Genomic DNA, 14,127 nt, shown 5'->3' with positions numbered 1-14,127 from the left:
AAGTTGAAATGAGGGTTTTCTGACACACATATGTGCAGGGCTGGTTCTGAAACTCCAGAATCCCAGTAAATGGTATCATCTCTGAACAGGCGTGCCGTGTGTTGGGGCAGGGGCTCCATCCTGCCAGGGCTCTGGGAAGAGGCACAACAGTGCTGACCCATGGGAGCAGACACAAAGGTGGCCACGGAGAGGACCTCTGGACATTGGAGGATTTCTCCCAGCTTTAACCAGGTCTTCTCTGATGTGTACGTCCCAGCAGCGTGTGCCAGGCTTCTCCTCAGCCCATCCCTGCTTCCTAGCCCGCATCTTCTCTACTGCCCTGTGTTCTTTGCTTCACTTCTGTATCCTGTCCTTTCTCCGATCCTTACCGAAGGAATCACAGAATATTTTGATACCATCATGACAGTACCAGCACTTTTTGCCTTGACCGTGTGTTTTAGTCTTTCCATCTGCCCCTCACTGCTCTCTCCAAACTATAGAAATGAAAAGTGTCTCTGCAGTTCCCAGCTCCATGGAGTCCCACTCTTGATTTTCTTGTCTCAAAATCCTGTGTATTTCAAAATCTCAGTGTTGTCCAAGAGCAGAGATCCCTGCTTTTGCCCATGTCTGTATGAAAATGACTTCTAAAATAGCAGAGACCACAAATGAACAAAAGCTTAGTTTTGTTTTTCTTATGTTATAAACCTCATGTAGTGAAAGATAGTTCTTGCACAGACTTCTCTTCTGATAAATAGATCTGCTGCTCCACTCAAGCCCAGCATGATAGTAATACATTCTGGAAATGTTCGCAGACTTGTCATTCGAAAATGCTGTATGTTTCTAAAAATGTAGTTTAAAAATATACTGAAAGAAACTTTAACTACTTATTTTGAAAATGTACCTGTTCTTCTTTGCTGCAACAATCAGCAGTGCTGTGACTTTCATACAAATAAAGCCAAAAGAAAAGGGATGGCTTGATCATGATTTTGAGAAGAAACTGGAAGAAACTTCACCCATCAACCCAATGCCCATGAAAGGCAATACTGAATGAGGCGTCTTGCCCTGTTCTGTACCAGGTTAATAAAAATAAAACAGTATTACATCTGCTTCTTTTCCAATATGCTCTATGGAGACAACAAGAACATGCTGCAGAGAATGTTCTGCTGTGATCTAAATCTCCACATGCAAAATAAACTGCTGCTGCTCACCTCACTCTAACTGCAGCAGAGCACAGGTGTAAAACCCACCAGATGCACCAGCAGCGTCCAGAGCAGCACAAGCCGGACTGCAGAGGTACTTGTGCTTTACAACATCAGACTGGAAGACAATAAACCACCCATGAAGAAAACCAGTCCAGAATAAATAGTCTGCAAAACAATGCCGAAAAGTCTGTTGTATAATAAGCCACTTAGCAAGTACTAGAAGCTTTCCCCCTCATCTGTCACATGTTTTTAGAGCTGAAAATAATTAACTGCTCACTATTGCTCAACAAGTAATGGTCTATTTGCAATCACTTAATAACAGAAACAGAATATTGGTCATCTATGCCCCAAATTAATCTGCTTCCAGCCTCACATCAGAAATAACTGTAGGGAACACGGAGGAAATTTGGTTTAGAGGAGTTCTGGCCACTTTCCTCATATAGATACTTTTCATGGCAGTGCTGTCTTGCTGTGTGTCTGCAGCTTGCGATATTCCAGACCCTGCCTCTTTTCCTGATCACTGCTATACACATATATATATAAAACACACTATATTGTTGCTGCATTGCCAACAATAATAGCAAAGCTGCTGTTTCACAAAACATCTGGCCTTTAAGATTGATCATGGTATTGTAACATCCTTTCATCCTGCAGTGTGCAATTTTTGAAGGGCCTGACAGATTTCAAAGTATTCAAAATAAGTGAAACTTTTAAAAAATGCCTCTTTGCCCCTAATCAGGTTTTACTACACCTGAATGGAAATATAAAGCTGTTCTGTATCGCAGAAGGATTCTCTTTATGAATGTGTAAGTAGCGATGTCGTGCTACATCAGCTGCAGCCACTAAGTGGCAGGAGAAGTACAAAATTTCCTGCGTGAGGCTCAGAATCCAACATGCCAGCAGTTTGCTGCCTGTGGCGTGTGGCAGGGGTCAGGGAACTGCTTCTAACAGCTTCCTGAAGAATAACTTGTTCACTGGGAAAACAGGCGTAACTGTACATAACTGTATAAGTTATTATAACAGCCAGTGATGTATTGTTTAGGCAGCATGTATCAAGAACAGTAATACATTCAAAAAGGAAAGCTCTGGTTTATTCCTTCTGTCTACTCTGAATGAGACCAGGTTTGGGTAGATCTCTTCCAGGAATAAAACCACGTATTCTGTATTAGACAAGAGCTTTCTGCTTTTTCTTGGCATCTTATCAGCAGGGACCACCTAGTGCAGGTCTTTGTCCCCTCAGGTGACAGCGTACAGGAGTCCCAGCCTGCAGACACCAGGTGGAGTGTCCCTGGGTGTTCTAGTCACTGAGATGTATCATGGGAGCCTTGGGGTTAGATGGGGATTATCCAATTTCCAGCTCCTTCGACAGGCCAACGTGTCAAGGCATGTCTCTAGCTGGATAAGAGGCAAAGGAATTCAGCTCACCCAGGCAGTGTGATCTCCATCCATTCCCTGGGCACCATGAATCTGATCAAACTGTCTCATTTCTGTTACAGTCAAACATAGAAATATATCTTTCTGCAGTGACCTGGTCAAGGACTGCCTGTTTAGACCACTGTATTGTCTTATTTTTCCAAGACAAATACGTGCACATTCTTCTGTTTTACAGAAGGTGAAGGCAGTATTCATCACAGTCCGAAGGAGATCCTAGAGGCACTGGGCACCAATGCACAAGGGCAGAATGAGAGGAAACTCATTCCTGGTGCTTTTATGTGGTAGTTAAACCAGAGAGCTTGTGATCTGTACAATGAAGTGAAGTAACTGCCTGTGGCGGCCAGTGGTCAGAGCAGGGAAACAGCAGGTGAGCTCACGGCAGCCCCAGGAGGTGGGTGAAGTCCTGCGGGTGGGCAGTGAAATGCTGTGGACCGTGGCACAGGCTGTTCACAAGCCCCCCTGTCCCAGAAGGGACATAAATCGGCCGTTGCTGTGAGTAGACCTGTGCGTGCAGCTGGCCAGTGGGAGTTCCTAGAGACGTCCTCTGTCTTTTCTAGTAACAGCCACCTTGTTGAGTGGATGGATGGGTTTTTTTGTCCTGCACAGCATCTATATGACTTGTGCTTTGGTGCTGACAGGTGTTCACATTGGGTGTTTCTGACTGGCTTCCTGCCTCAACTTAAAAAACCCCAGCGTTCCCAATGTTCAGTCCTTAGGATAAGTTCTCTCAGTTTCAGAATCACGGTTGGTTTAGACAAGACATCTCCAGTCTTGGGGTCTGTCACCAGGGTATAAACCACCACACTGCCGCTATTCAGCCTCCTGGTTTGGGAGCCTGCACATAAACCCAGCAGGTTTCCAGCACCACCGTGGGGATCTACCGCCCTCTTCCCTCAAATACCTTTTCACTGAACTCAGACCTGCCATAATTAAAGTGAAATATGATGCCATGAACATGGGAGAGTAGTTATTTGGAGAATGTGATGGCAGTCTCTGCCTGTGATTATCTGACTGCAGGAATAAGTAGGAATCTTACCATTAGGAAACATCATCAACACATGCTCTTTGATCTACCATGCACTGAAAGGTTGGGAGCATTTTCACCCCAAGATTCTCTGGACCAACTGCAATTACACTGCAAGAGGAGACAAGGGGCCCCATGTCCATCTCTGAGGTTTGGATCTACAGGATGAATTCTACCTACAAACTCTGCACCGTAAATCGCAGGAGAGATTTGGAGTAGATCCCTGGCTGGTTGTTGGCTCCCTCCCAAGCTCTAGCCTGGCTATTTCTGTAAACCGGTCTCTCTTTCCTGTGAGGACCATCACAGTGAAATACGAAATAAATCTGTCTGCTTGTCCTGACTCTTGCAGGACTCACTCAGAGGACAGAAGACAAATAACATCATCCACGAACAAGCAGCTTTCTCAAGAAACAGTCAGCGGGTCTGCTGTTTTTATGGTGAAAGCAGTGTTCATGGAACTTAGCTGTTAAAATGGATTTTCTTTATAGGAAATGAGTGCCCTGCTGTGACACCATTATTCTGTTCACTAATGTTCCTTAGAAAAAACCCACAATTTATGTAAGTTCAAGACACTGTATAAGATCTTCAGGAAATGAGCTTCATTGCTGAGGTTTCTCAGGGCACAGACCCAGTGTTGACAGAGCTTCTGCCACCACACAGAGTCACTGGGACGCTTTCCAGACCAGCGGAGATACATGGAGCTGAGTCCTCTGAGGACACGAGGGCTGATACAGCCAGGGGATCTAGCTGCTTTTCCTTGCCAGCTGGAATTTTTGGATATCAGGAGAATGGCTCTATGTTCTGTGCGCTGGATCAGCAGTCTGCATTTTCATCCTCCTGATAAGCAATAGACCTTCTCTGGGAAAACTGAGAAAGCCCCAAATACTAAAAATAGTTGAAATAACCTTTCCTTAGCCCATCGTGAGCTGTAGGTCATGCTGTGGCTGAACTATTCCCTTTCCTTCCTTCTTTGTGCCAGACACTGATGCAGGCAGTTAGCTGAGAGTGAGTGACCTGAAGGCCAGAGAGAACAAACTGTTTGGCTGAACAAAATCTCTGTTCCTGTGTGCGAGAGAAGAGCGTTTAGGCTCTGCCAAATGGCAGTAAATGTCACTGAATGTTCCTGTCAAAGGAGAGGAAGATGTGTGCAGCAGTGTCGGAGCGCCAGACTCATCCTGATTTCTTATTTAACACTCACTTCAGATAGAACTTTTTATTAGAACTGTCACCTGGCTTATTGAGAGGCACCTGGACTGTGACACATAGTCCTGTCTCTGGTGAAAACCAAAGTACAAATACCATTTCTGACTCCTTGTATGGGTCTTCAACAGCTGACAGCATGCTAAGCTGTATGTGCTGCTATGTGCAGCTGAACATAGACCTCTTTTTATAAGAAACAAGCATTGTTTATCAGTTCTCTTGTTGATTTGGCCACAGTGCTTGTGAAATGGAAGATACAAAATAAAGGCCCTTGAAGGATATTCCCCACTGACAGCTGCGGGAGGTGACCTATGATGTAGAGGACAGATCACAAGGCAGAAGAATTTAACAAGAATGATTAAGCACTGGAAAAAATAACTGTGCAAAGAGACAGATGTTTTCTTGCTTGATGTCTTCAACTCATGATCAGAAGCTGTTTTGGAAGAGATGCTGTATTTGGATATGTGATCAGACTCTGATCAAGGAGATTTAGGTGAGATATTTCTCATGATATGCCTGATGCTAAGCTATATATTTTGAATTAAAACCCATAAGAAGTAAAAATAACATAAACTTTGATTTACAGCAAACCACATGTCCTTGGAGGGCTGAGCTCTATGTACTATCTTTAGTTTCTTTCTAGCAAACAAACAAAAAAACCCATCCAATTATGTATGATTCACTTTCTTCTGACTTTAGCCATCACACTGTAGAGTTAGCTGATTTGGGACAGGAAATCCTTCAATGAAGGAGAAAGAATTTATATATGGTCATTAAACATGGAAAAGTAAACATCTCAAGTGCCCGGGGCAGTTATGATTACACAGCTTATCTGTGCACAGTGGGTTCCTGGAGCCCTGCTTGCAAAACTGGAGCAGAAGCTATTAGTGACTGCTCTGTGGTGGATCCAGAGCTCTTGGCACCTGCTGTTAATGGCACCGAGGGCTGAGTCTGGGAGCTGAAATAACCTCGCAGTGAGGCTCCCTGGCTGTGGTGGCTCATTTGTGGGGGAACTCAGTGCTGCTCTTCCCAAACCTGCTCCTAGTGCCAGTGCCATGCACTGACCGCATCCACACCGGCGTTAACGGGGGTCTCAGACGTATCATGTCCTGGATGGGTGAGACCTTGTACAGAGCTCACATGGTCTCATTCCCTGATGGGGGGAGTCTCTCAGAGCGGATGGCGGGGGTTATCTTTCATTTTCAATGAAGAAAAGAACTGGGGCTCTGCTGCAGTGGAGTGGAGTGTTGCTTCAGCCAAGGAGCTTGGCTTTAGGTGGCCAGGGAATGAAATCTCTGTTGGGTGCCCTGCAGCACAGCTATGTGTCATCAAGCCAGGTATGATTTTTCACAGTAGGACACATTGCAAAAGCTCATCGGATGAATTTACAAACAAAATGCCAATGGTGTTAAATAGCAGAAGGCACGTGTCACCGGCTGGATGCTCCTCAAGTGCGTGGCGGGGTGAGCAGCCCTGGCAAGGGCGTCACTGCTTGTTAAGGCTGTGCTGACACGGCGCACAGCTCCTTTCATCCTGCGACCCCCGGGGAGTGCTGTGCTGGGCAAACTGGGGGCTGCTGCCTTTAAACAAAGCGTCTGTTTATTCTTGAAACAATTAGCGAGGGCAGTTAGATCTTGAACTCGTTACTGAGCCCAAAACAATTACGATAAAAACAAGTTCCAGATGGGCTCAAAAGGAGTTGTTTTTGTCTTTACTAAATTAGAATGGATTCCATGTCTTCCAGTTCCTTTGGCATTTATGGACAGGAAACATGAATTGCACACAATAATTTACTACAAACAAAAAGAGATGAACACTGCAACAGCCCATTTATCTTTGCTCATGTGCCTTCTTGAGGTTTATGTGCTGTTTAACTCATGGGGAGAGCTAATAGCTTTTTTCTTTGTTTTCTAACTCTCTGCTATTTTGGTTTGCAGAAACTGAGCCAGGAAGCTATTGAGTTTCTGCGGCAGGGTTAAGCTTACCTGCAAGCCTAGGCAAATGCTTGCATGTTTCTTAAAATGACCCAGAAACGGGGAAAACGACACCAGAGGTAACAGGAAGGTCCAGTAATGGTCTGTCACTGTGTATGTTCAAAACAATTCCCTTTCAGGAAATACAAATATTTTAAAATCAAAGGCCAAATGAATCTACAGTGGCAAGTGTGCAACACATGCTAATTCTGCTTTTCCAGGAATATTTTCTTCTGAGTTGGTTTGTGGATTGTAAATGTTTACAGTATAAGCCACTATCACTAAGCCTGCAGATGCAGAATGCGTGAACACTGCCTGGAAAAGAGAGTTGCCTCTGGTACCATCGTGTTTCAGCTCTTCCTGGGAGTGACTTGAGCACAGGTTACAGATGGAAGTTCTTCCAGTCAGTTCTACAGGCAGCTCCAAGGGCCCCCAGGCAGAGACCTTTTCCAAAGCCCATCCAAAATGGTCTGGAGTCTGAGCATCACACATATTTTTATGGAAACTCTGAGTTTCTGATTACTTGGGTTTTGAAACCGATGCTGCACGTTGACTTGAATTCAGCTGCTTCCAAAAGGAAGGGGAACCTGGGGGATGGCAGGTGACAGCGGGACGTCACTGCTGCCTGTCCCGTGCCTCGGGTTCTGGGCAGGCGGGGGATAACAGGACAAGGCAGGAGGAAATCAGCAAAGAACCTCCTGAGCTGTGTTTCTGTCCTGGCAGTGCCTCATACCTTCTTGCAGCTCAAAGAGTTTGGATTTGCTTTTTTTGGGCTAGTTAGACTCCATGATTTGATAGAAGGCAGCATGCTGGCATCACTACAAAGGTGTATAATGTGAACTCAGCGGTGCAGCTAAGCCGATGTGAATTTGTGGAAGGACATAGCTCACAAAACCCATAAAATGTGACAAGGATTGTAATGAAGACCAAAGCTGGCCCTGGGTGCATTGCAGTACACGAAGTCAGCTTGGCTGAGCTCCGAAGGGACTGAGGTCATGGGCAGAAAGCAGCCTGGGAACCGGGGGTGTGCCTGGGATCTGTTTGGCCTCTTCCAGTGTGAGATGGTGAACTTCTCAGTGCCTTTCATCGCTTTTCCCTCTCTCCCATGAATCTTAGAAAAGAAGGCCATAAGCAGAAGCCTCGACAAATAGAGTTTTCTAGTTGTGGCTGGCAAACAAGGGGGAAAAAGAAAAGAGCATTGAGAAATTGCTGACTTTTTTATATATTTTGTGACATGTCTGATTTGCACGCAGTCCTCCACAGATCCAAGTTCCCCCCTCGGTTCCATTCCCAGGGTCCCTAACGCAGCTCTGACCCGCAGCAGCTTCTCCTTCCCCTCAGAGGAGCTCAGGGGCAGCTCTCAGCACCACAGCGCCCAGCGCGCTCGGGAACCCGTCCCCTGCTTCCCCAGTGCCCACCTGGCTCTTGTCTGCTCCCTTCTCTCCCCTATATGTTGCTTTAACCTCCCGTCCCCTCATCTTCCAGCTGGTTTTGTTCTTCATCAAAGGGCAGTCAGGGTGTGGGTGGTGGAAAACACAGACTCCCTCTCACCCCCCCAGCGATTTAATTTCCCATTAACTGCGGGTTTAAAGGGAAATCTCAGGGCTCATTAAGGCTCTAGTGACAGCTTAACCTCCTCCTGCAGAAACCCTACACCAGGCCCATTCCTCTGACACTGGGGTGGCTGTAACGTTAGACCTGGACTAACGTTAGACGACTCTGGGCAGCACTATCGGCAGAGAGCAGGGGATGTCAGGTTCATGCAGACCTGCGTCAGACCGTCCTTGCAAAGCGTGTGTTATAATGTGGTTGACACAGTTCTGCGGGCACCACAGACAGCCCGCTCTTCTCCGGCGCTGAATGCAAACGCTGCCACCCTTCCCCAGGGCACCCCCGGGCCGGTGCCTGACCCGCTGTCCCTGCTGGGACCCCGCCGGCTCCCGGCTCCTTCCAGCGACCAGCCCTGCCCGGTGCCGGCCCGCACAGCCCGGGGACGCGCCTCGTTGCTGCAGCCGAGAGGAAGTCGAGATTTTAGCGTTAATTACTGAAACCTTTTGTGCACCAGCGAAGGCCAGGCCCTTCTGCCCGGTGCGGCACCCGGCACACCGGCTGAGGCTCACACGGGTGCCCCAGCTCCCCGCCAAGCAACCGCGTGTTCCCCGGTGGCACGAATGACCCGCCGACAGCCAGCCCTCGGCTCCCGCATGCCGAGGGGCCGGCCGCAGGGCACCAGGGCGGGGCGCTCCGCAGGCACAGGGCCGGCGCGGACACCGGGCAGCCGCTGCCCCGCCGGGCAGGTCACAGCCCCGGGGGACCGGCACTGCCCCACGTGCAGCGCGCGCACCCCAGCCACGCCCCCGCGGCCCTTCTCGCCTGCTGATTGGCCGTCTCTTGAGAGACACGTGATCTGTTTTTTCCCTTCCCCGCCTCCCCTCAACCACCAGCCCGCTGCCATTGGCTACGTAGGCTGGCCCCGCCCCCAGTGGGCGGCACCCCGGAGTCTCTTTCCCTCCCAGCCCGTCACCTGCTGCAGCGGGTCCATTCCGGGTTGGCGGCGGGTGGAGGCCGGGGACATGAGGAGCAGTCCGATTGGTCAGCTCGGGCCGCCTGTCGCGTCCGGATTGGCCAAGCGTGGCCCTCGGGGGCGTGGCGGCGGTGGCGGCTTGTGGGGGGGTGTTAAAGGGCCCGCAGCGCGGCTGGGCGCTGTCGCTGTGCGCCATGGCCTACCAGGGCTTCGCGCAGGAGTACCTGGGCATGCCGGCCGTGACGCGGGCCTACACCACCGCCTGCGTGCTCACCACCGCCGCCGTGGTGAGGGCCCCGCGGGTCCCTGCGGGGGGAGGCTGCAGCGGGAGGTCGGGGTCCCCAGGGATGCTGTGGCAGGGGAGCCAGAGGGCTGGCTGGGGACAGTGGGTGCCCGGCAGTGGTGGCAGCTGCTCTGCCTGTCTCCCACAGCAGCTGGAGTTCATCACCCCCTTCCAGCTGTACTTCAACCCCGACCTCATCTTCAGGAAGTTCCAGGTGAGGCCTTGCCTGGGCTTCTGGGCTCCTCTTGCCCCTTCCTAGCAAGGGGTGGGTGTGACAGGCTGGGCCCTGGGTGTTCCGCTCCACAGGGCGGTCAGGGGGTGCTGTAGGATCCCAAGGGGCTTCCTTCCCACTACTCCAACCTTCTCTGGTTGGCAGGAGATGGGTCACCAACATGGTGTCCTCTCTTGTTACAGGTGCCTGGGTGGAGATAACTTCTTCCAGCCTTTCCCTGCCATATGCCATCATGGCATCTCCTTTTTTCCTTTACTCAAAACCTGTGTCATCATTTACTGTGACACTGAGATGTGTGGCCAGCTGATGTCAGGCTGTGTGAGCAAGGCTTTATTGCAGTGAGGTCGTTAGGTTGAACAGTGATTTACTTTGCCTCTGGGTGCCAAGTCGTGGCCATTCATCCCTTCCAGAAAAAGTATGGAAATCTGCCCCACACCTGGAAGAGCAAGATTCTCTGATGTGGGCAGTGGAGGGAGGTCCCATGTGGAGGTGGGGCAGCTGTCTGGTGTCCTGGGTGGTTCTGAGCAGATGGGTGCATGACTGGGCATCCCCAGGGGACCTGTCTGTCCACCTCCTCTCTCCTCTCTCTTTTTCAGATATGGAGGCTGATCACCAACTTCCTCTTTTTTGGGCCCCTGGGATTCAGTTTCTTTTTCAACATGATATTTCTGTATCCTTTGGTCTCAGTAAAGCGCTCTGCTCCCTTTTTGGCTTAGATGCGGTTTCCCCATCTATCTTCCTCCCCAAGCTGACTTGTCTTGGCAGCAGTCTAGGGCTGTGGATTCTTCCCTTGGCTCTTTCAGTCTGAACTGAAGCCATTCCCCAGATAACTGTGCCCACCTCCTGCACCTCGGTCTCTGCTTGCTGCAGGGCAGCCGCTGCCAAAAGGCTGAAGAAGCTGGCAGTGCTGCTGCTGCTCACGCTGGAGGGCAGTGCCTGTTCCTGGGCTGAGCTCTGGCTGGAGCACCGCAGATGCCTCTTTCTTTCCTGCGGTCAGTGGTACGAGGTGAAGTTTGCACTGTTCTGCTCTGGGGCTTGGACACCTGGCTGACAGCTTCCTGCGATGAAATAGCTTGCAGCTGGCTTATTCCCCATGAAGCCACGCTGTGGGGACACAGGGTGGCCAGCTGTTAATTTCCTATGCTGCAACCCCTCCCTTCTCTCCCGCTCTCAGATACAGGTACTGCCGCATGCTAGAAGAAGGCTCCTTCCGTGGAAGGACAGCTGACTTTGTCTTCATGTTCCTCTTCGGAGGGTTTCTCATGACAGTATCCTTTTGGTGTTTGCTGAGATGCTGTGGGCAGTGTGGGCTTGTCTGCTGGTGCTCTGTATCCAGCTGTGTGCTGTGGTTTGCGGTGGGTACCTGCCTGCTGAGCAGGACAGCTGGCTTGGGAACCTTCTTGTAGTTCCGGGTTTCCTAGTCACAAGGTGCCCTGTGCTGCTCAGAGGTGGTGCACAGGGTGGGTATGTTTTTCCTTGACTCGGTAGTTTCTAGCTATTTGGACTCTTTGCCAGCCTGTTTTTCCTGGGCCAGGCTTTCACCATCATGCTGGTGTACGTGTGGAGTCGCAGGAACCCTTACATCCGCATGAACTTCTTTGGGCTTCTTAACTTCCAGGCTCCGTTCTTGCCCTGGGTCCTGATGGGATTCTCTCTGCTCCTGGGCAACTCCATCATCATCGACTTACTGGGTGAGTCAAAGCTTGTGGGTGCTGGGAACAAGGCACTTGGCAGCCACAGCACCGTCTCTTGGTTTCATCTTATTTAAGATAGTGGGTTTCCAAAAGTGAGCTGGCTGAGGTTGCTGGGTGACCAGCCTCCTGCCTGAGCTCTTGCTTGTGACCTGCGTTTTGCCGTGTCCTCCTCAGGGGCAGAAGTTGAGTATGGTGAGCTCTGTCTGGTCTCCCAGGTGCCTGGTGCTGCCTTCAGGCTGACGGGCTCCTGCCTGCTGCTGCGCCGATCCCAGCAAACAGCCTGGCCCTCCGGCACTGCAGCACTGGTGGCTCTGGCAGGAGCTGGGGCCTGGGTACACAGCTGAGGGATTCTTGGAGCTTCATCCTGCTTAAGCTCCCAGCAGCTCTGGCTCAGCTGGCAAAGGAGTCACAGCTGGGCCTGACCTTGGTGACATCTCTCCCCAGGGATTGCAGTGGGTCACATCTATTATTTCTTGGAAGATGTTTTCCCCAACCAGCCTGGAGGAAAGAAGTTGCTGTTAACCCCCAGCTTCCTGTAAGTAAAGCTGATTCTTTCTGGGCTTTACTGTGTTGTTTCCCAACCCGGGTCACTTTCACAGCAAACTGTGGTCTGTGACAGCATGGGGTGACTGTAGGATGCAATTGCACACTGATAGCACTGCAGCTCGACAGTTTATGCCTCTGCTGCAGAAAGCACTGGCACTTTGCACATTATCTACCTACGTACACAGGGTCCATAAAGTGGTTGCTGGTACCTTAAGCTTTGCTACTTGCACTGGCATGTTCTTACTGCTTGTGGAAGTGCTAGATACAGGTAGAATTTTTTCTGATGTGTTTGTGTAGTTGAAGAAAGCAGAATATGTTCTGCTTCATACTGATGATCAAAGCCGACCTAGAGATCAAGGCAGCAGGTGCTGTCACCGTTCCACACCAAGCTGGGCAAACAGTGCTGGTGCAGCGTGTGGGTGGCTGTGGTGTGCAGCCGAGCCCTGTGAAGGGCTGGATGTTCCTAGGAGGGCTGGGGGTTTGTCCTCAGCTCACTTTCCTAACCTGCCTGCTTGGTGGGATGGGCATGTCCCTTGCCAGGAAAATGGTGTTTGACACACCTGAAGAGGATCCCAACTATAACCCTCTCCCTGAGGACCATCCAGAAAACCAACCCAGAGACCGAGACCAGAACCAGCAGCAGCATCCACAGTAACTCAGGGAACTTCTCTGTGTGGCCAGATCCCTCTCTTCTGGCTGGACTCGCGCTGCGACTCAGAGATCCTACTGGAATAATGCCAGCTGCCATTCCGATGTGTGATGTCTCACTGTTTGTATGGGTAACCCATCTCCCCCTTGTGCCAAGTAGTTCCACAGAGCTTTGCACGAACTGCTAATGCCTGCGGAGGTGTCCAGGGACAGGGGCTGGATGTTGTGATGGCTCCTCAGTTACCCAGTGGGGAACAAGCATCAAATGGGGTGTGAAACAGTTACTCCTTCTCTTGCTGTTTACTTGCTGTGTGCCAGGTCACTCCTGCCCTCTGTAAAAAGACTAATGCTCATGGTTCTCACTGTTGTGAGACCTCTGTGGGCTTTCAATGAAGTAGTACTCCCAGCTCTACCATGGTAGAATGCAGCTCAGCCTCCTCCTTTCCCTGAAGTCCCCCACTCCTTTTTTGGTTCTTGTTTCCAAAGACTCTTTACATTAAAGTCTTTCTTTTTCAGTTGTGTGTCCATTCCTGCCAGGGGCAGAGGCAGCAATTCAACACTACTCATCAGGGCTTTGCTCCAAACTGCCAGGCTGGTTGCTTGGGCTTTTCTTTTTTGGTGGGCAAAGCTCAGGCCATCTGGAAGATGTCCTTCCCGTCTTCTGTCAGCAGGACTGCAGAATGTGAGAAGGGGTGGCAGGGGTGTCTAGCTGGAGAAAGGGGTGCCTGGGAAAGGACAGGGACAGAGCTGGACAGTGACTGGAAGTAGCACTTGACACTAGTAATAAAGGCTGTCTGCACATGTGGTGTAATTCCACTCCTGTTTAATTCTTTAGTTCTGAAACTTAAACATCTGATTTTTACGGGAAAACTAAACAAACTAGTCCCTACCATGAACAGCTGTACTGAATGGATTTGTCCACTCTTGCTCATGCAGTACACACCTGTGCTGGTACCAGCCCTCAAGGCCTTTGCAGTCAATCTGCAAACATTGTACTTCAGAGCAGCTCATCTGGTAACATTGCTGTCTGCTCAGCTAGACAAGCTTGCAAACCACTGCAAAAACTATCAAGAGAAATGTGAGCAACCAGCATCCAGTTAAGAATGATAGAGAAGCCTTGGGGTGAAGGAAGACTGAACTACAGCCACACCCCGCCCCCCCACCTCCTCTGTGGGCTTCCCATGAAAACACCTTTTCTATGAGAAATTTGACTTCATTTGGCTGAGCTATGTGGCTGCACTTACGTTTCCCTCTGGGACAGCAATGAAAGACCTGCGCAGGTGCTGATCTTGTTCTAGGAGGCACAGCAGTACTAAGGGCTGATCAGCCACAGACTTCGTAGGTACTTGCTGTGTGCTTTGTTCATGACTTAAGAATGCAGAGCTGGT

The 14,127-nt window shown here is 50.0% G+C and overlaps 1 protein-coding gene across 2 annotated transcripts; it reads left to right on the top strand.

Moving 5' to 3' along the window:
* Window positions 1–9,517: 9,517 nt before the first annotated feature.
* Window positions 9,518–13,494, top strand: DERL3 (derlin 3). Of its 2 annotated transcripts, XM_065646458.1 has the most exons (7): window positions 9,518–9,623; window positions 9,768–9,833; window positions 10,448–10,521; window positions 11,026–11,119; window positions 11,347–11,542; window positions 11,990–12,080; window positions 12,632–13,494. In XM_065646458.1, the coding sequence occupies exons 1-7, from the start codon at window positions 9,531–9,533 to the stop codon at window positions 12,744–12,746; spliced, it is 729 nt and encodes a 242-aa protein (XP_065502530.1). In that variant the 5' UTR covers window positions 9,518–9,530; the 3' UTR covers window positions 12,747–13,494. The 2 variants fall into 2 exon arrangements, with proteins under 2 accessions (XP_065502530.1, XP_065502532.1); XM_065646460.1 differs by lacking the exon at window positions 9,768–9,833.
* Window positions 13,495–14,127: the final 633 nt, after the last annotated feature.

The sequence above is a fragment of the Caloenas nicobarica genome, chromosome 16, assembly GCF_036013445.1.
Source record: "Caloenas nicobarica isolate bCalNic1 chromosome 16, bCalNic1.hap1, whole genome shotgun sequence".
Classification (NCBI taxonomy): domain Eukaryota; kingdom Metazoa; phylum Chordata; class Aves; order Columbiformes; family Columbidae; genus Caloenas; species Caloenas nicobarica.
This window is presented reverse-complemented; position numbering and strand designations above follow the sequence as displayed.

Coding starts and splice junctions, on each gene's coding strand:
- DERL3 (XM_065646458.1), top strand. CDS start 9,531: ATGGCCTACCAGGGCTTCGCGCAGGAGTACCTGGGCATGCCGGCCGTG. Junction 9,834..10,447: donor TCATCTTCAGGAAGTTCCAG/GTGAGGCCTTGC, acceptor TCTCTTTTTCAG/ATATGGAGGCTGATCACCAA. Junction 12,081..12,631: donor CTGTTAACCCCCAGCTTCCT/GTAAGTAAAGCT, acceptor GTCCCTTGCCAG/GAAAATGGTGTTTGACACAC.